Source organism: Leopardus geoffroyi, chromosome A1 (assembly GCF_018350155.1).
Source record: "Leopardus geoffroyi isolate Oge1 chromosome A1, O.geoffroyi_Oge1_pat1.0, whole genome shotgun sequence".
NCBI lineage: Eukaryota > Metazoa > Chordata > Mammalia > Carnivora > Felidae > Leopardus > Leopardus geoffroyi.
In genome coordinates this window covers 139,524,061-139,546,521 of record NC_059326.1, presented here as the reverse complement: position 1 = coordinate 139,546,521, position 22,461 = coordinate 139,524,061, and the positions used below count along the sequence as shown (strand labels likewise).

The window sequence follows — 22,461 nt, the reverse complement described above, 5'->3', positions numbered from 1 at the left end:
TTCTCTTTTAATAGAGTTCCAAAATATATAAAGTAAAAACTGATAAAATTGCTAGTAGTAGACAAATCTGCAATTAGAGATTTCAGTACCACTCTTTCAGCAATTGTTAAGTCATTATAGTAAGCTAAGTAGGGGTGTCTGGGTGGCTCAGTCAGTTAAACATCTGACTCTTGATTTTGGCTCAGGTCATACTCTCACAGTTTGTTGGTTTGAGCCCTGTCTGTGCTGACCGTGCAGGGCCTACTTAGGATTCTGTCTCCCTCTCCCTGCCCCTCCCCTGCTTGCTCTCTCTCTCTCTCTCTCTCTCTCTCTCTCTCTCAAAAATAAATAAATAAACTTAAAAAAAAAAAAAAGCCAGGGGCACCTGCCTGACTCAGTCAGTTGAATGTACAACTTCGGCTCAGGTCATGATCTCATGGTTCATGGGTTCAAGCCCTGTGACGGGCTGTGCTGACAGCTCAGAGCCTGAAGCTTGCTTTGGATTCTGTGTCTCCCTCCCTCTCTCTGCCCCTTCTCTACTCACACTCTGTCTCCCTTTCTCAAAAATATATAAACAACAAAAAAAAATGTATAGGGGTGCCTAGGTAGCTTAGTTGGTTAAGCTTCCGACGACTTCACCTCAGGTCATGATCCCATGGTTTATGAGTTTGAGCCCCGCGTTGGGCTCTGTGCTGACAGCTCAGAGCCTGAAGCCTGGTTTGGATTCTGTGTCTCCTCTCCCTGCCTCCCCCACTCATGCTCTGTCTGTCTCTGTCTCAAAAATAAATAAACATTAAAAAAAATTTTAATTATTTTTAAAAAAGCCAAATAGAATTATCGGTAGTGATACAGAATATTTAAGCAACACTATCGATCAGCTTGACTTAAAGTTTTTAGAACTTTCCACCCATCAGCAGAAGATCACACATATTTTTCAAATACACAATACAGGGGCGCCTGGGTGGCGCAGTCGGTTGGGCGTCCGACTTCAGCCAGGTCACGATCTCGCGGCCCATGAGTTCGGGCCCCGCGTCGGGCTCTGGGCTGATGGCTCAGAGCCTGGAGCCTGTTTCCAATTCTGTGTCTCCCTCTCTCTCTGCCCCTCCCCTGTTCATGCTCTGTCTCTCTCTGTCCCAAAAATAAATAAACGTTGGAAAAAAAAAATTAAAAAAAAAAAAAAAAAAAAAAAAAAAAAACACCAAATACACAATACAGAATTTCAAATACAGCATATGTTAAGAGTTTTATTCTTGGCCATAAAACCAGTGTCAATAAATTTAACAGAATTAAATTAAAAGAGTATGTTCTCTTATACCAATGGAATTAAATCAGAAATCAGTAATAGAAAGATTTCTGTAAAATCTTGAAATATTTTGAAACTAAATAGCACACTTTTAAGTAACTCATGGGTCAAAAAGGAAGTTGAAAGGGAAATTCGAAAGTGTTTTTGACTAAAATAAAATGAAAACACAACATAGCAATATTTTGGGATGTCACAGAAAGTAATTAATTTTGGGATGTCACAGAAACATAGTACCAAATATGTATATTAGAAATGAAGAACACTCTCAAATTAAGGACATCAGTTTCTGCCTTAAGAACCTAGAAAAATACAAGTGGATGAAATCCAAAGTAAACCAAAGAATGGAAATAATAAAAGAGAAAGCACTGGTAAAGCAGAAATCAATGAAATAGAAAACAGAAAAATAGTTGAGAAAATCAATGAAGTGAACAGCTGATGCTTTGAGAAGATCAATAAAATTGATAAACTATAGCCAGACTGATGAGGAAATAAAAGAAGATACAAATTCCAAATATCAGAAACTAGAGAGGTAACATCATTCATAGTCTACAAATATGAAAAGGATAATAAGGGAATGTTCTGAACGACTTTTTGCCAATGCATTCAGCAACTTAGATGAAATGGGCATGTTCCCTGAAAGAAACAAATTATTAGAAATGAGCAACTTGAATAATAATATCTGTTAAATAAGTTGCAGTTGTAGTTAAAAACTTTGCCACCAAAAAATCAACAAACAAAAAACTTGTAGGCTCAATGCCTTCTAGATAAGCCTGCTAGGGTTATCATAACCAAACCACAAACTGGATGGCTTAAATGACAAATTCTTACCATTCTGGAAGCTAGATGTCTAAGATCAAGGTAATAGAGAATTTGATTTCTGGCAAGACCTCTTTACCTGGCTTGCAGACAGCCATCTTCTTGAAGTGTCCTTCCTTCATGTGTGGAGAGGTCTGGTGTTTCCACCTTTTTTTATAAAGACACCAGTCCTATTTTATTATGGCTTCAACATATGAATTTTGAGGGGATGCAGTTCAGTTCATAATACCTTCACTGGTGAATTCTACTAGACATTTGAGGAATAAATAGTACCCGTTTTCCACAAACTCTTCCAAAAAGTTGAAGATAAGGAAATGTTTCTCAATTCATTCTATGAACTGAAACCAAAATCAAAGACATCACTGGAACAGAAAACTACAGATGAATGTCTCATAAACATAGATGCAAAAATCTAAATGAAATTTTAGCAAATCAAATTCATCATAACAGAGTGGGGTGTATCTGAGGAATGCAGGATTAGTTTTGATTTAAAAATTAATTACTGTAACTCACTAACAAGCTAAAAAAGAAAAACCATATCATCATCTCATTGGATGCAGAGAAAACATTTGAAAACACCTAACATCCATCACACGTGAAAACTCTCAGCAAAGTAAGAATAAAGGGGAATTTTGTTAACCTGACAGAGGGCATCTACAAAAATATTTACAGGTATTATACTTAAAGACTGAATACTTCTCCCCTAAGATCAAAAATAAGGCAGGGGATGTCTGCTGTCACTACTTCTGTTGAACATTGTACCAGAGGGTTTAGCCAGTGCAATCAGGAAAAAATAAATAAATAAAAAGCATTCATTCGAGGAAAGAAGTAAAACTGTGTTTAGTCACAAATGACATAATCATCTATATAGAAAATCTAATGGAATCTATTTTAAAGCAAGTATAAGTGAATTTTGCACAATTAAAGGATACGAGATGAAAATACAAATATTGTATTTCTATATTCTAGTGACAGTGAAAATTGATACCATAGTATCAAAAAATATGAACTACATAGGGATAAATTTGACAAACTATTGTAAAAGACAGATACACTGAAACTTACAAAACATTATTCAGAGAAATCAAAGAAAATCTGATGGAGACAAATGGAGGTCTATTGCTTTGTTCATCAGTCAGAAGACTCCATATTGTTAAGATGCTGTTTCTCCCTAGATACTTTTTATGGATTCTGTACAATCCCAGTCAAAGTTCCTGTATGGTTTCTTGTAGAAATTTACAGGCTGGTTCTAAAATTCAAATAGAGTGCAGAGGACCTAGACTGGTAAAACAGTTCTGAAAAACAACAAAGTTCGAGGGCTTAACACTCTGCCTGATTTTAAGAATTATATAGTTATTGTAACCACAACAGCATGACTTTTGCGTGAAGATAGGGAAAGCAATGTAACAAAGCAAATTCAGAAGCAAAACCTGAATTTTGACAAAGGCACAAGGCTTTTCTAGAGGAGAACAATTGGACATCCACATGCAACAAAATGTTATTGAATGTCTCCATATATTTTAAGAATGTTGAATTTTGTTTTGGCCTACAGTGACTTGAAGAAAAAATTGATCCTTTCAGCACTTTTTTAAAAACCTTGTTAAGCATGTTTGGTGTAGGCTTTATCCTGGAGCTAGTTTAACTCCTTCTACTGAGACATGACTTGTCAATGGTTTGTCTTCACTAATGCCCTGGTTGTTCAAAAAGGTCTCTCTCCTCAGGCTGTCAGGAATGTAAATGTCACCCAGACCTGTGTGACCTGTCACGATTATTATTTTATAGTTCTTGGATAGTTGTTCTTGCCCAGCCTCATGAAGACTCCTCCTCTATATGAGCCATTTAGTATTCAGATAATGGCCCAAGGAGTCCCTTCTTTAGATTTCTGGTACCTATTCTTTACTCCCTCATCCCTGGTATCCTGCCCTGCAAAATTTAATCACCTCAGCCTCCTGAAACTTTAATCTCTATCTCCTCAGTTCAGCAGGATCACCTTGCTATGCTTGTGCTATGTTCTGGAAAGTGCATCCAGACAAGAAACTGGAGTGCTCTTGGGGCTCACTTTGTTTCCCTCTTCTCAGACGAGTTGTAGATGTGAACTGCCTGTTTTCCAGTGTCTGAATATTAGGGTTTTGTTTTGTTTTGTTTTGTTTTGTTTTGTTTTACCCCATATATATTTTCTCTAGTCATGATTAGAAGTGAATGTCTTCTCCAACTTAGTTTTCATTGAAAAATTTGGCATTCTTCTTAATTTGTTACCTTAATAAATTACATAACTAGAATAACAAGTATAACTGGCAAAGACAGATCTTAGAGTAAAGACTACTGGGTTTTGGTAAGCATACAGTTTTCTCATAGGAGCAGAATGCTTTGTAGTCCAGAACGGGGGGAAGCAGGTTAAATGGCCAGAAGTTGGTTTCTTTTACAGTGGAACTGAATGGAGGGAGTCTAATAAAGGCAAAGCAGATAAATTATAGTCCATTAAAAAATGGGCTGCTGTACTCATTTACCTTTGTGAGAATTTAGGAGGGGTAGGTTAGCTAGATTCAAATTGGAAAAGCTATAATCAAAGCTATTCTCAAATTCGGGAAAACCACATGAAGTATTATCCATAAAAATTGACAGGACTTGGAGTATCTTAATGAGGAATGGCAGTATTTTCGGAGACACAGTGGAGAAATGATATGCATAACCTGGGAAGCTATTTTAATTGTATATTTTCTGGCTTAGGAGTTCAAAACGATTGTACAGATCAAGATCATATTTCTTTAATTTTATGACAACTCTTTTTAGCAAAGAAAGAAAATTTAGCCTTCTCTTTTCTGGACTCACTGGGGTTAGTTTTTATATCTTCCTTATGTACTTCTGAGATTTTCTCATCATGGTAGTATAAGACATTTTAGTACTATAGTATTTTGGGGGGTTTAATAACATCTAATTCTAGATTTAAATAATCCTTTTCACCAGAACTCTTAAAATAATCGCTTTTTTTAAAAAAGAATCTGTTAGTCTTCTAAAGTATGTACTTTTCATGGGGTTTCAATAATTATAAACTTCTTACATGATTTATAATGTATTGCAGGTGTTTTCAAACTAATGACATTTTTTCTTTCACCTTTTTGCCTGTAGATAACATTATATAACGTTGGGTAAACAGATGCAATACTTTTTCATAATATAATTCCAGAATGTTGACTAGATTCACTCTATTACATGTATTCCTTCTGATTTTCAAATAAGGATTCTTATTTTTTTGTTTTCTTTTGTTTATTCCCTCATTTCAGGAAAAATGAAGATGAATGAAATACCTCTTTCTAACATTAACCGTAGAAACATTTTTGGAGAGAACTTACTGTATCAGGCTGCTGTGCACAATGACCCTGACCTTGTTCATCATTTCATACTAAAAGGGGGAAATGTTAATCAACAAAGTTATGCTGGTAAGTTGGGGTTACCACCCACATTATTTTGAAGGTAGTTCGTAGTTTCTGCAGAGTCACTTCTGAGAAAGTATGGCAAAGTGGACCTGAGGCAAGTCTCACATAGAGTTTCCAGGTCATTTTCCTGCTTAAGCAGCTGATCATCATCATCTCCTTGGGAAATGGTAACGAGGGGAAAGAGGAGCAGGAGAAGAGTAGTATATTTAACCTTCAAAGATTATGCCTGCTGAGGGCCCACCAGGTGGGTCACATGCAGTTGGCTTACACAGAAGAATGCCGTTCTTGGGGCTGACTTGCTGGCTTTGCATGGGCGTTGTTACCGTGACACTCAGCTTTGAATGGAAGAGAAGTGAGGTCAAAAGCTGAAAGAAGCTGATGGTACACTTGAGATGTGACGGAAATTGAGATAACATTGCAGGTGTATAACAGGGGCAATGGCCAGGGAAATGGAGAGAAGGGTGTATGAGATAGAGAGGGTGGGACAGGGAGCTCAGAACTTTCTTTCTACAAGGCTGGATCTCTGGTAGTCTTTTTTTGCAGAAAGAACCTTATATTCTCCTGGACAAGAAGGATTCCTTAAAGACACTGAAGTACTTAAGGCACTGAGCAGCACTGGGCCAGCCTGGGTAGTGCTTTTATGTATCCATACTTTTTCTACCATTTCTAGACTTTATGAAACAGTGCACAAAAAATGTCTGGTAGTTTTTGTTAATCTCTATCTTCTCCTTAAATTCAGGAGTAGCTCTATCTACATGCAGCTAACTTTACTTTATGGATTTCCCAAAAATCTCTTAACATGTTTCTTTTCATTAGCCCTTGTCTGCGCCATTAACATCCTTGCTGTCTCTTCCCTCCTTGTCTTTGGCCATTTATTGTGCACTTTCTCCTCACTGCCCCAGGTACTTCTGTGACCTTCATGAATTCTTTATCCTTAACATACTTTTCTGACTTTTTGAAGTCTCTCTTGTTCTCTACTTTTCCTTCTCACTCTTCATCTTAGCGCTTACCTTTATTTCTGGCTATTACATCCCATAAAATTGCAGAGGGCAGTGTTGGTTTTTTTCTTAATGTTTATTTATTTTAGAGCACAAGCAGGAGAGGGGCAGAGAGAGAGGGAGACCCAGAATCGAAAGCAGGTTCCAGGCTCTAAGCTGTCAGCACAGAGCCCGATGTAGGGCTCGAACTCAGGAACCATGCATGAGATGACGACCTGAGCTGAAGTTGGAAGTTCAACCAACTGAGCCACCCAGGCACCCCTAGAGGGCAGCATTTTTAAAGACTTTGTAACTGTTTCGTCAGAGTCACCTGCAGTGTTTGTTTAAAATGTAGCCTTTATTTCACCCCCCCAAACACACATATTCACACCCAGTCTCACAGTCAAAATATGTAGGTTAAAACCTTGAAATCTGTATTTTAGCATGTTCCCCCAATGATTTTTATTCTCACTAAAGGTCAAGAACTACTGGCAACTACTGGCAAGAGGTGTACACCTCTGTGTAATAAACCAGTTCATTCTAGTGAGCTTTTATAGTATGTCTCCTATGTGCCACATGCTGTGAAACAGAAAGACACATTTACTAGAAAAATTTAAATATATTCTGTGATACAATCCAAAAAAAAGCTAAGTGCCTTTTGAGAAATTAATAAAATGTTACAATAACAGACCAATAGTCTTGTCATAGGTTGACATTTGCATTTTAAATCCTTGTTTACATTTTATGTTATCTTTTTCTTTGATTTAAAAAACCAATTGCAGTAATTCTTCATTTATCAAAAACAAAGGTGACGACCAGGAAATAGGCTGAAGTCTGAATACCCAAAACAGATTTCATAAAGCTTCTTTGCTAAAGCTATCTCACACCAATGCTCTTAGCATTATTTTACACAGAATTCTATCTGATTCCTAAGTTTATGGCACAGTAGAAATGAAAGCAAAGATTGGCACAGACCAGGATGTTGATAATAGCAAGAAGTTTAACAACAAGGCAAGAGACAAAAAAATTAAAACTGAGAGGACACATTGTTGAGGACTGTGTAATGTAGTAAAGCATGCCCTTAGACCTCCGTGGGTGTTAACAATTGCTACATTAGAGCGTGTAACTAATATTATGATTATTAGGATCTTGAATCTTTATTTAAAATGTGTTAGGTTATATTTTCTTTCTGGGAAATTTATAATCCTATAAAGCTTTAAAGATATTTCCTTCAAGATGATTAAATTTTTAAAAAGAAAAAAAAATGTTCAGGGATCTTCTAACCTGTAGGGGTGCTTGGATGGCTCATTCAGTTAAGCATCTTGATTTTGTCTCAGGTCATGATCTTAACGTTTATGATTTCAGGCATTTCATCAGGCTCTGTGCTGACAGTGTGGAGCCTGCTTGGAATTCTGTCTCCCTCTCTCTCTCTGCCCCTCCCCCACTCATGCTTTCTCGCTCTCTCAAAAATAAATAAATAAACTTAAAAAGAAAAGGATCTTCCACTGGTAGATCTGGGAGATAAAAGATCTGTTGTAAAGTGTGATCCATCTTTATTTTGAAGGAGTGGTTTTATAACACAGAAGGAGTAATCCCTAAGGGAAGGAAAATTCTTTGTACATTTGATTTCTTTCCTTTTAATTTTTAATGTTTATTTTTGAGAGAGAGACAGAGTGTTGAGTGCGGGAGGGGTAGAGAGCGAGGGAGACACAGAATGTGAAGCAGGCTCCAGGCTCTGAGCTGTCAGCACAGAGCCCAACGCGGGGCTCAAACCAATGAACTGTGAGATCATGACCTGAGCTGAAGTCGGACACTTAACGGACAGAACCACCCAGGCACCCCCGTTTGATTTTTTTCTGTCAGATGTGTAGCCATATCTGGTCTACCATGGCTCTCTCTGCAAAATAAAGGTCCATCTGGCTTTGTGGATGCTGGGAATTTCTTTCATCACTGGTTCATTCTTGTTTAGGTCTCCAGAGTAGCATTCGTTTTTCACTCCTTCCTTGAGGCCCCACCGTTAACTCTGAATTACTGACATGCAGTAATTCTCTTCTTTGGGAATTTTCTGCAGTAAATTTAAAACAGGAGACTAGCTTTTCACTGTACATTTACCTTATGTTTTTCATCATTCTGGCTCAGGGAAAACAAACTAATCTTTTGTTATGGGTTTCTCATTCCTAAAGCAGTCATTTTTGCCCTTTTAGGAAACTTTTATTGTAGTTTAATCAAAACCTAAATAAGGAAAGGAAGTTTTCTAGAAGGAAAATTATCATCTTCTTTAATAACTTTTGGATTTCTCACGTTTCATTTTTCATCCTAGACTGGTGGCAGATAATCAGGTTAATCAGTATATGCGTTGATAAGCAAATTTCCACAGGTCCCGAAATCTAAACAAGTTCACACTTTTTATCAGAAAAAGTGCTTGGAGGGACCTAATTTTTATGTTATGTTTTTAAAAATAGGTAGTCCTTAAGTGCTTATGTTTCAAAAGTTCACAAGTGAGCTATTTATTTGAAATTTTTATGACATTATGAAAAACTGCAAACATATAGAAAAGTTAAAAAAAATCTACAGTAAGCATCTGTATACCTAATACCCACATTCTACATATTTATTTTCATCACACACTTACTATAAAGGAAGAACACTTGCGTATTTCTCTTCTACTTTTATTCCTAACACTTGTGATATCGCATGTGTGGGTTTTGGACACATCAAGCAATTCTCCAACACCAGCTGAGTGTCCTGCAATTTAATTCATTTTTGACACTAACCCATATTAGCACAGACCCCACAGGTTAAGGGCTCAGTCAGAAACCCCCACTTCAGATGCCAGTCACAAGTAGTAGGTCCCCAGGTTGCCCACAATTTCTTTTCAGCTTGGCTACAAATTGGAGGTTCCCACAGTCCCCTCCTCAGATTCAATCATTTCCTAAAGTAGCTCACAGAACTCAGGGAAACACTTACTTATGTTTTCCATGTAAGTTTACTTATTATTATGATAAAGGGTATGACAAAGGATACAGATACAGACTAACAGCCAGATGAAGATACATAGAGTGAGGTCTGGAAGAGTCCTGAGCACAGGAGCTTCTGTCTGTGTGGAATTGGAGTGTGTTACCTTCCTAGCACGTAGTTTTGTTCACCAGTGTGGAAAAGTTCTCTGAACCCCGGAGTTTGGGGGTTTTCATGGATTCTTCATCATGAAGGCAGGGTGGGGGTTGGGAGGACATGAAACTGAAAGTTCCAAGTTTCTGATCATGGTTTAGTCTTTCTTATGACCAGCCCCAACCTGGGAGCCCACCAAAAGTTGCCTCACTAGAACAAAAGATGTTTTTATCACCCAGGGAATAAGGGACTTAGGAGCTTTGTGTCAGACATTTTTATCACTTGGGAAATTGTAAAGGTCTTGGGGATTCTGTATGAGTAACTGGGGTGAGAGACCAAATATTAGAACAAAAGATCCTCCTAGCACCCGTGTTTAAAAGGGTTTAGACATTCTGTGCCAGGAACCAGGGGGCAGAGCCCCTGCCTATCCATCATACCTTTACATCTATAAATCTCTGTCCATCAATCCATCTTTATATTGACACAGTTCAAAGAAAGTTAGTACATTTTACCACTAAACACCTGAGAAATAATATCTCTAACTAGAGTTCAATTTTTTTTAGAGGTAAAATTTTCATATGGTGACATGCAGATCTTAAATGTGCTATATGATGAATTTTGACATATATATTCACCTGTGTAACCCAAACCTCTATCAAGAGGTTGCTGCAGCCACGGTAAAAGAGGTTGTTGCCTTTTTTCTCCTCTAGGATTTTGATATCTCTCCTTTTTGAGTTTATTTTTGTGTATGGGGTAAGAAAGTGGCCCAGGTTCATTCTTCTGCATGTCACTGTACAGTTTTCCCAACACCTTTTGCTGAAGAGACTTTTCCATTGGATACTCTTTTCTGCTTTGTCAAAGATTAGCTGGCCATACATTTGTGGGCCTATTTTTGGGTTCTGTATTCTGTTCCATTGGTCTATGTGTCTGGTTTTGTGCCAAGAAGTCGTTAAATTTTTAAGTATTTGAAGAATGTCCAGGTATCTTTCTGATATTGGTTTCTAATTTAATTACTTTTGGTCAAAGGATATACTTTCTGTGAATTTTATCCTCTTACAATTATTGAGAATCGGTCAATTTCCTAGTATGTAGTCTTTCTTGGTTAATATCCCTTGTGTATTTGAATGTTTATTCCTCAGTTTTATGTAATGTTCTCTAACTGTTGCTTAGATGCAGATGATTAATGTTCAGATCATGTCTGTCTTTATGGATTTTTTTGTCTAGTTTATCATTTCATGAGAAGAATATTGAAATATTAACAACTATGATTGTGGAGTTGTCTGTTTCTCCCTTTCATTCTGTCCATTTTTGCTTCCTGTATTTTGAAGCTTTGTTATCAGGTACATACACAGTTGTAAATTGTCATGTCTTCTGATAAATTGACCTTTTAATTATTTTGAAATATTTCTCTTTGTCTCTAGTAATACATTTTGTCTTGAAGCTACTCTATATGATATTAATATAGACATCCTAGCTGTATCTTATGTTTCTTGTCTATTTGCTCTTTTTCCATCCTTTTATTTTCAACCTCTTTATATTTAAAATTTATTTCTTATAGATAGCATACATACATATTTCTTATAGATAGCTTTTAGATAAAAAGAAATAGATAAATTCTGACTATCTCTGCCTTTTAATTGGGGCAATTAGCCAATTTTAATTTAATATAAAAGGTAGGATTGAGTGAGGATTGTGATTTTACTAATTGTTCCTTGTGTATGTTATCCTTTTTTTCCTTTCTATGTCTTTGTATTTTTTTTTTTTGTAGTGATTACCCCAGGGATTGCAATGTACATCTTTAATGTTTCTTTCTTTTCAGAGTTAGTATATTAATATTTCTATAAAATGTCAGAACGTCGAACACATCTCCCTTATCTTTTATGCCATATAACAGCTATATAAATTAATAACATTAAAATATAATGTTATGATTTTCAATTTAAATGGTCACATGCATTTTAAGGAAATTTATAGGAAAAAACGCCTCTATTAACTATATATTTACCTTTTTTGTTGCTCTTCATTTCTTCCTCAAAGCTTTCTATTTAATACTACAGGAGAAACTCTTTCTATAACATCTTATGACAGTAGATCTTAACTGGGGTGATACTGGCTTTTAGGGCACATTGGCAGTTTGTGGAAACATTTTTGGTTGTTACAACTGGAATGGGGGAGTGGTGCTACTGGTATCTAATAGAATGCTCAGAACAACAAAGAATTATCCGGCCCAAAATGTTGGTGCCGAGATAGAGAAACCCTAGCTTATGAAGAAGGTTCTGGAAAGAGTTAATGAAATATTACCCCCCCCCCTTTTTAATACACTTTTAACATGCACCTTTTAGGTTTTCTTACATCAATCATATGATTTATTGGAGTTGAATAAATATAACGTACCATTGTCTCTGGCTAATGAGGATACATAAGTCATACTTAAGGATACATAAGATACTTGTATGCCTAGTTTTATTACAATAGTTTGTGTTAGAACTACTGTAAATAGCTTTTTACAAATGAGCTTTTTAAAAATGAGCCCATATTTTTGAAGTGACCTCTGTGCATTCCTGACAGCTGGGTTACTTTAATGGAAGTACCTTGAGCTAGAAATAAAGTTTTTTCTCCCTCTTTGCAAAAAAGTAGCCTATAATTAGCATTTCTTTAAGCTAACAATGACTCCCTTACAGCGTTTTTATTTGAGCTGGACAAGAATAGTTTCAAATATTTTATTTTTTTCATATTTTTCATATTTTCACAATTGAGTTGGGGATAGGAATTTTATTTGGACTTCAGATTTATTGAATCCACCTAATAATAGTTTATTTTCATGGTGGGATTATCTTGTCTCATCTAATCAAAATATTTTTAAAGAAACAACTTAGAGTTTATATAGTTTATAAGGGCAAGCACAAAACATTAAGATGCCAAACATAAACAAATACCATTTCCTTTTTGTAAAATAGGTTGGACAGCACTTCATGAAGCTAGTGTAGGAGGATTTTATCATACAGCAAGTGAACTATTAAAAGGTGGAGCCGATGTAAATATCAAAGGAATGTACCAGATCACTCCCCTACACGATGCTGTCATAAATGGACGTTATCAGGTACTGTGATGCTTTTGTTTGCAAATCAAATACTACATTCTGCAGATACTAAAAATGTCAGGAAGCTAGCAATAGGGATTCAGTTATAGTTTATTCTTCTAATGGGTACTCAGAATGTGGAATAAAGTTTTACTTTGTGATAGACCTATTGTGTCTAATATGGTAGATGCTATTTTATGTGTTACTTTTAATAACTACAGGTAGTGTTTGGTTACACATAGTATTTTTTTTAATGTTTCTTTATGTTTGAGAGAGAACACAAGTGGGGGAGGGTCAGAGAGAGGGGGTAACAGAGGATCTGAAGTGGGCTCTGCACTGACAGCAGCAAGCCCAATATGGGGCTCAAACTCAAACCATGAGATCACAGCCTGAGCTGAAGTCAGACTCTAAGCCAGCTGAGCCAGCTAGACGCCCCATGGGTACACATAGTATTTTTTATTTTTATTTTTTAAGTTTATTTATTTTTGAGAGTGTGGGGAAGGGACAGAGAAGAGAAGAGAGAATCCCAAGCAGATTCCATACTGTCAGTATGGAGCCTGATGAGGGACTTAAACTCACGAACTGCAAGATCGTGACCTGAATAAAATCTAGAGTCCAGTGTTTAACCAACTGAGCCACCCAGGTGCCCTCACATAGTATTTTTTAAACTTATATACTTCTTTAGACTATTTCAGTATGGTGCTCTATAGGTTTTAGCAGAACGTTTTCTGCTTACAGAGTGTTAAATGGTGATGTCCAGTCCCGATAGGAAGCATACACCTTTTTGGACACTAGTGTTACTTTCAGAGTCCATATAAGATATGAATCTCTTAGATTTAATGATTAACTAGTACATACTAGCATAGATGTACTACTGTTTAAAATATCAAAATACTATAGTTCCATACAAATTGGTAGCTACTATAATGATAATATTAATTAAGATGATCAGTTTCAGCACGTGCAGTTTATTTCAGAAATAAACTTACATTCTGAGCTTGCCAGACATTTTCTGGTTCAGGCACCACATTACCGGATTGAGATACTTGCTGAAAATATTAATGTTTTTTTATCTCATGTATTGGAAGTTGCCTCTGGGTTCAAACTCCTAGGGTAGAAAAGGGAGCTAATCAGCTGAGCTCGGGAAGTTATGATACACTTGCTTCCAAGAAGAAATGCCTAACAAATAGATCTGGGGAAGGCTTCTGGGAGCCATGGGTATGGACACAGCATAACCCTTCCTAATGTGAAACAGTACTTCAGGAAAGTTTAGGTTCTTTTGCTTTCTTTTGATACTATATCACTTATTAGTAGGTGGTCACCCTCCACATTGTAGAGAAAGCTGGGTGGGGAGAGGAATTCTGCCCGGGACCTAATTGGCCAAAAGAATGCAGGCTTGGACAGGTGGTGGTGTGAGCCCTCTCTGTCCTTTACTCCCTCTTCAAAGCTGGCCTCCAGCAGAGAAACCTCATGCCAAAGCAGTTCTTCCCTCTCCTTTTGGCCCATCTGCTCTCCCAACTATTCAGGGCTGACTTAACCCTAGTCAAAAGTTTTTTCCCCCTTTGGGCAAGGTGAGCCCTGACCACTTCACTTTTTCCTCCTTTCTTTCTCAGTTCTTCCTTTGTCCCATCTGGTAACTCGGCTTTAGTCAGTTTCTGCCTCACACGCTATAACTGGTTATCTTCTGTCTCGCCTTTGCAGACATGTAGCCTTCTCTTACTCCCTCAGTGAAGTAAAAGGGACCAAGGACACACACCTTTGACTCCAGAATCTAGTTACCTCGCTCCTATCTCACTCCCTCATGCCAACCTTTGTGTTCCTATAACTGATGTGCTTCTGGCACCGTGGCGTATCCTGACTGATGGCGGGAGAAAAGAGAATGGCAAGATGGAAGTTGAAGTCCAGAGAACAGTCGTAAGAATTAAAAGCTGAAACCTGGTGGGGTGGGATGAAGTCACGGTCTTCTTTGTTCCTTCCCATTCTGTTTAGCTGGGGGGAGCCAGAAAGTTACTTCACCCAGTCCAAGAGAGATTTCCAAAATTCCAGGTCAGTTCTGGACTGACTTAAGAACCAAAGCCTTAAAAATCAAAGTAGGGTAGGATGTTGTTTTGGAGGATGGAGTAGGGATAGCTTGAGCATCAGATGAGGATCTAGGCTAACCTTGGGGAATCTCATATGTAAGGCAAAGATGATCAGAGAAATGGTCTAGACTCTGGGTATTGCTCCCATGCATTACTTGTTATAGGACTAAAAATGTCAAACCAAGGAAGTCGTGGGAACCTGATACTGGATCAGGCACCTGGAGAGTGTGAGTTTCTTAAATATTCCAGAGTTGAAGGAACTTGAATGTATTATCTTACAGGAATTAACTTTTATACTAAAAGGTGGGAGATCCTAAAAGATAATAACCTATTTTTTAAAAGCTAAAAAGCCATTAAAAATACCTTGTATGATTCCATTTGTTTGAAATATTTGCAGTAGTCCAAACTTTTAGAGACAGAAAAGATTAGGAATGGAAGGTGGGGACTTGCCTGGGTGGCTCAGTCAGTTAAGCGTCCGACTTCAGTTCAGGTCATGATCTCATGGTTCGTGGGTTCAAGCCCCGTGTTTGGCTCTGTGATGACAGCTCAGACCCTGAAGCCTGCTTTGGATTCTCTGTCTCCCTCTCTCTCTGCCCCTCCCCAACTTGTGCTTGCTTTCTCTCTTCTCTCTCTCAAAAATAAATAAAAACAAAAAAAAATAAAGGAAGGTGGGGAATAGGGTGTAACAGTTCATTGTTAAAGGGTTTCTTTTAGGAGAGATTAAAATATTCTAAAATTAGATGGTGGGTTATAGTTATACAACTCTCTTAATATACTAAAAACCATTGAATTGTATTTTTTAAATGGGTGAATTGTGTGGCATGTAAATTATATGTCAATATAATTACATTTTCCAATATGGTAAAGGTGGGATTTGAGAATTACAAATGATTGGCTCATTGTGATTCCTTAGAAAAATCTGGAACAAATTATTAGACACATAGGAGACATTTAGATAAGAATGCAGTGATCTTTGAGAATCTGTAGGCATCCCTAAGAACAAGTCATGTCTGGCTAACCTTGACTTCTCTTTTATTAGGTTTACTTTGTTAATAGGTGAAGGAAATGGCATGACAAGTTGATGTAAGCTATCATGATTTTAACAAAGCTTTTATTTGATGAAGTGTTGTATGGTGTATGAGTATATGAGATGTTGACTTGGAGGTTGGCTGACAGTGTTAACTTAGGTTCACATGTATTGAGAAAAACATCCCTTAAACATGGTGATTATTCATTCCACATGTATCTGTAGTGAAATCTCTTCTAAAGTTTGATTGTATATTCTGTTACACTATAAAGAGCCAAACTCCCTCAACAGGCTGGAACACGACTTGTGTGTTGTTGATACTGGAAATATTTTAAAAGAAATCACAGGTATTATACCATTATACTCATAAATACTTGAGCCTGCATTTCTGACAGATAAGAACTTTTCTTACACCCACAACATCATCCTACCTAATATAGTTTCTTTTACTATTTAATATCCAGTCCATATTAAAATTTCCCAGTTTATCTAAAAAATGCGTTTTTTTTTGTTTTGTTTTTTTAAATGTTTTTTTTATTTATTTTTGAGACAGAGAGAGACAGAGCATGAACGGGGGAGGGTCAGAGAGAGAGGGAGGCACAGAATTGGAAGCAGGCTCCAGGCTCTGAGCCATCAGCCCAGAGCCCGACGCGGGGCTCGAACTCGCGGACTGCGAGGTCGTGACCTGAGCCGAAGTCGGACGCTTAACCGACTGAGCCACCCAGGCGCCCCTAAAAAATGCGTTTTTATAGTAAGTTTTTGTTTGAATCAGGATCCATCAAGGTCCACGTATTACATATGTTTGTTGTGTGTCTTAAGTGTGTTTTAACCTATAACAGTTCTTCCTCTATTTTGTGTTTTCTTAGGGGTTCTAGAATCTTGGCTTTTGTCTTAAAGAATTTCCTAAATTCTGGATTTGGCTAATTTTATTTTTGTGGTGTTGTATAGCTTGTTTCTTCTTATATTGTCTGTAAGTGGATAGTCTATTTAGAAATCACAATCTGGGTGCTAGGTGTGCTCATTGCTATGGGATATCTTTGCTTTTAGGCATTTTCAGTAAAATACATATTTTTAGAAAGAAAAATTATTAGTTCATACTGATATTTCTTTTTTTTTTTTTTAACATTTATTCATTTTTGAGAGACAGAGACAGAGTGTGAGTGGGGGGAGGTGCAGAGAGAGAGAGAGAGGGAGACACAGAATCTGAAGCAGGCTCCAGAATCTGAGCTGTCAGCACAGAGCCTGTCTCAGGGATCAAACTCACAAACTGCGAGATCATGACCTGAGCCATAGTCGGATGCTTAACTGACTGAGCCACCCAGGCACCTCATACTGATACTACTATTTCAAACTTAATATTATACATTTACATTTAACTAATTTTATACTTATGTCTCTTTTTCTCTTAGGCTCAACATTTGTTTCTTAAAAATTACTTATTTCTTTATTGTATAGTATACTTATTACTACCAACAATATTATTATCCATGTTAACAATGTTATTATCAACAATGAAACTACTAATGAAGGGTTTTTTCTGTAGTTTTTTCTGTTTTGTACAGATTTCATTAGTTCTGTATAGTCAAAATACTGTCTTTTCAAGTACTTGAAAATATTTTATTCTCTAAATATTATGCTAAGTTAAATAAGTCAGTCAGGGAAAGATAAATACCATATGATTTCACTCATATGTGGAATTTAAGAAACAAAACAGATGACCAAAGGGGGGAAAAAGAGAGACAAACCAAGATACAGATTCTTAACTGTAGAGAACAAACTGATGGTTACCAGAGGGGCGGTGGGGGTGGGTTAAATAGGTGTTGGGGATCAAGGAGTGCACTTGTGATTAGCACCAGGTGATGTATGCAAGTACTGAATCACTTTATTGTACACCTGAAATTACTATTACGTGTATGTTAACTAACTGGAATTTAAATAGAAACTTAAAAGAATTTTATTCTCTGTCCTACTTGCTTCTTACACAAGGAAGTCAGCTGATTTTAGAGGGAAGAAAGCACTTGATTCAATAATATGCTTTGAGGTGATAATCCATAAGCAAACTTTAAGTAGAGGTCTACCTGTATTTCGTTAAGGAGTCTATTGTTTGACCAGCCAAATAAGGAGGATTGTGATGTCAGCCACTTCCTGAAATTGCTCTGCTTGTTTGAGTTAACCTGTGGTAGCTTTAAAATATGTCCACAAAATTTTTAATAGTCCTCCTTTCAAAAGGTAAAGCCTGATTCTCTTCCCCAAGATTGTGGGCTGGAGTGTCAGTGAGTTGCTTCTAACAATTAGGATGTAGCAGAAGTGACAGTATATGACTTTCAAGGCTGTGTTAAAAGTATTGTAGCTTCTTCCTCGTTTTCTCTTCTCTCTCTCAGGTCATTAAGTGTGAGGCTAGGTGTCATATCATGAGGACACGTGAGTAGCTCTATGGAAAGGTCTTTGTGACAGTGAACTATGGCCTCTCCGTCCTCACCCATGTGAGGGAGCCATCTTAGAAACAGATCCTGCAGCCCCAGTCAAGCTTTTATATAATTGTATCTCCAACCAACCTCTTGACTACATCCTCATAAATAACTCTGAGCAGACCTCCAGCCCCCACCAGTGTCTCCCCGGGTCACCTGCTTTGGACCTCCACCCTCACCTTGGCTCGAAATAGACCCATGCTGTTCCTGCTCCACCATGGGCTCCTGCACCTGCGCCAGCTCCTGCAAATGCAAAGAGTACAAATGCACCCCTGTAAGAAAAGCTGCTCCTCCTGCTGCCCTGTGGGCGGTGCCAAGTGTGCTGAGGGCTGCATCTGCAAGGACGCATCTGACAAGTACAGCTGCTGTGTCTGATGTCGGGGGAGCCCATTCCTGATGGAAATAGAGCAGCATGTACAAACCTGCAGTGTTTTTACTTTTTCATACTACCTGGACCCAGTCGTTACATTCCTGTTTCTATGAAATACTTGAATGACAGTAATCCCATCTAGACTCTTTGGCAAAAGAAAAGAGAAGAGAAGAGAAACTCAGATAGAACCACCTACCTGTGCCACTCCCAAATTGTTGATCCACAGATACTGTGAGATTATAAATAGTTATTCTTGTTTCAAGCCACTAAATTTGGGGGTAATTTGTTAGGTAGCCAAAAAGAGCTAATAAAGAACCTAAATGCAGGTTTAAAGTATGGGAGAAATACTCAGGAAAAGTCATTTATTTATTGCCTTTTGGTGAGAAGAGAGTGCTTCAAATTAGAGGATATGTAAAGCAGAATTCATAATATTAAGGCTAGAGAGGGAAAGAGTAAGTGTGGATATTTGGTGAAGCAAACTATCCATTGTCTAAATCAGAGACTCTCAAAGTAATGTATCCATTCCCTGGGAATTACCAACTCGGATTTCTAGGAAAGTGAGGTTCTAGCCCCTGCCTTTTCCTTTATCCCAGTCCTCTTTCTCATGCTCCTTGTTCCTAAGTCACTCTCACACTAGATGGTTTTTCTTTTCTTTTATGGTAAATGTTGAAACGCTTTTTTTTTTTTTTTTTAATTTACATCCAAGTTAGCATATAGTACAATAATGATTTCAGGAGTAGATTCCCATAATTTGTCTCCTATGTATAACACCCATTGCTCATCCCGACAAATGTCTTCCTAATACTCCTTACCCATTTAGCCCATGCCCCCACCCACAACCCCTCCATCAACTCTCAGTTCTCTATAAGTCTCATGTTTTGTCCCCCTCCGTGTTTTTATATTATTTTTGTTTCCCTTCCCTTATGTTCATCTGTTTTGTCTCTTAAAGTCCTCATCTGAGAGAAGTGATATGATCTTTGTCTTTCTCTAATTTCACTTAGCATAAAACCGTCTAGTTCTATCCGTTGCTGCAAATGGCAAGATTTCATTCTTTTTGACCGAGTACTACTCCATTGTATACATATATACCACATCTTCTTTATCCATTCATCTGTTGATGGACATTTGGGCTCTTTCCATACTTTGGCTATTGTTGATAGTGCTGCTGTAAACACTGAGGTGTATGTGCCCCTTTGGAACAGCACACCTGTATCCCTTGGATAGATACCTAGTAGTGCAATTGCTGGGTCGTAGCGTAGTTCTGTTTTTAATTTTTTGAGGAACCTCCATATTGTTTCCAGAGTGGTTGCACCAGTTTGCATTCTCACCAGCAGTGCAAAAGAGATCATCTTTCTGTGCATCCTCACTGCGTGGATTATTATTTGACACAGAATCTCAAGATAAACAGCACAGCCCTGTTGGCAACTCCCTTGGAAAACTTCTTTTCCTAAAAGAAAGCTGTGTACTCTGTATTTTCTTTGCTGAACAAAACATGAAGATCCAGACATAAATTTGTTATCTACTGTTACCTGGCTTGTATATGAATTATAGGTTTAATTATATCTATTATTACTTTCTATTTCCCTATCTGATATTAAATTCTCATAATAATTTGAAAAGTAGAATTGCTGAGTCTTAATAATTTTTAGAGGATCTAGCTTATATTGTCCCTTTGTAGTGTTATGTTTTTCACTCCTAGAATGCTTTGTTATAAAAGGAAAAATGTATATATATTTAATTTGGGGGTATATATAATTTACACAAATTTAGGTCCTTTCTGTCATTCCAGATACTAACATGGAAATTTAGGCTCTGTTTAGCGTTTGTAGTGTTACTTAAAGCCTACTTCCGACATCCTCCCTGATTATATTCTTCTTTTTTTTTTTTTAATTTTTTTTAATGTTTATTTATTTTTGACAGAGAGAGAGAGACAGAGAGCATGAGCTGGGGAGGGGCAGAGAGAGAGGGAGACACAGAATTGGAAGCAGGCTCCAGGCTCTGAGCTGTCAGCACAGAGCCCGACGCGGGGCTCGAACTCGCAGACCGCAAGATCATGACCTGAGCCGAAGTCAGATGCTCAACCGGCTGAGCCACCCAAGCGCCCCTATATTCTTCATGTATTAAACAGTACTTAGTGAATATTTACTGTTTGTCAGACACTGAGATAGGCACTGGGAATATAAAGATGATTAAGACATATACCCGTAGTAAAAACTTGAAAGCAACTTAAACATCTGTCAATAGGTTACTTAAATAAAATACAGGGGCGCCTGGGTGGCTCAGTCGGTTGGGCAACTGACTTCGGCTCAGGGCATGATCTCGCGGTCCGTGGGTTCGAGCCCCGCATAGGGTTCTGTGCTGACAGCTCGGAGCCTGGAGCCTGCTTCGGATTCTGCGTCTTCCTCTCTCTGTTCCTCCCCTGCTCGTTCTCTGTCTCTCCTGTCTCTCAAAAATAAACATTAAAAAAAATTAAAAAATAAAATAAAATAAAATACAGTACATTCATATAGTACATTCAATAGTAGACTATTACTCAGCTGCTAAAAAGAATGAGAAAGTTCATTTTATACTGACATGGTACAATTTCTAAGCTCTTTTGTTGGGGGAGGGGCGGCAAGATATAGAGGAATGTATATATTCTATGGCCACTTGTGTAAGAAGAAAATCTGTACATATTTGTATGTATACATATATACATGTTGGACTAGATTAACTCAAAAAATTCAGAAGAAACTATAGTACTTAAAAAAATTAGATGACTGAAATTCAGGGATAGAGGAGGAAACTTATTTTTCATTGTATACTTTTCTGAGTCTTCTATATTTTGAACTATATTCATTAATTTCCTATTCATATGTAATTAATTTTAAAAGAAAGACATAGTCCCACCCTCAACAACCTTAGAGTGCCCAAGAGACAGATTAATAAGAAATAAGTGTAATATATATTGGGCACTATGATAAAATATGTACCCAAAAAAAGGCAGCAGCAGTGGATGAGGAGGTCAGGGAGAGCATCATGAGGAGGTAACTTGAGGAGTAGGAACAATTAAGGGTTGACTGGTTTCTTTCTCCCTGACACTGGGGAGGAGCAACGGCAACACAGCTACAGATGGAAGATGACATAACCATCTCCTGGAACATGTCAAACTTGTATTTACTACTACAGAACCGACGCCTAATTCTCGGTGTACCTCTAGATCCGTTTCACCAGCACCTGAACTATCTATATTTCTGATCTTTCCTTCCTCCCTCAGTCTTTCCCTCCTTCCCTCTCCCTCTCTGCCCCCTCCCTTTCCCCCTTTTTCTCTATTTTTGTAAGAGAAAGGATATGTATATCAACAAATTATGATTCAGTAAGTTGCATTAATTTTTTTATTGGGCAAAGATGTTACAGATAAACCCAAGCTCTCTTGTTGAAAGAAATATCCGATGTTGCTTAGAGTTGTAAGCCAGCACACGTTTGCAATAATATACCTTTTGTCTGGGCACGCTCACATGGACAGTCTTCCTGTAGGTGGCAGCGTTACTTCTTTTGAATGGAGCTGATCCCTTACTTAGAAGTGACAATGGAAAGTGTGCTTTGGATGAGGCCAAAGATTCACGTATGAAGCGTCTCCTTGAGAAATATATTCCTAAACACCAAAAACATCTTACATCAGGTAAGATTAAACAGGCCTGTTATATCTGTTCATCATGTTGGTAGAGAGTTACAGGAATTGAATTTAGAATTACAGAAATTAAATTTCCTTTCCTCCTTAGTTGTGAGAACGTCTATCCAGTGGTGTCCTTGCTCCATTCCTTTAGTAAAGCACACTGA

The 22,461-nt window shown here is 37.6% G+C and overlaps 1 protein-coding gene and 1 pseudogene across 4 annotated transcripts in view; both read left to right on the top strand.

Annotated features, from left to right (window-relative positions):
• ANKRD31 (ankyrin repeat domain 31) overlaps positions 1 to 22,461 on the top strand; it is a 143,771-nt gene that overhangs the window by 47,036 nt on the left and 74,274 nt on the right. For all 4 annotated transcript variants that reach the window (XM_045495705.1, XM_045495679.1, XM_045495686.1 and 1 more), the window contains 3 exons: positions 5,380 to 5,535; positions 12,575 to 12,717; positions 22,159 to 22,303. In XM_045495705.1, coding sequence (XP_045351661.1) covers positions 5,380 to 5,535; positions 12,575 to 12,717; positions 22,159 to 22,303 — 444 coding nt within the window. The remainder of the gene's footprint in view (positions 1 to 5,379; positions 5,536 to 12,574; positions 12,718 to 22,158; positions 22,304 to 22,461) is intronic.
• Positions 14,950 to 18,647, top strand: LOC123580103 (annotated as a pseudogene).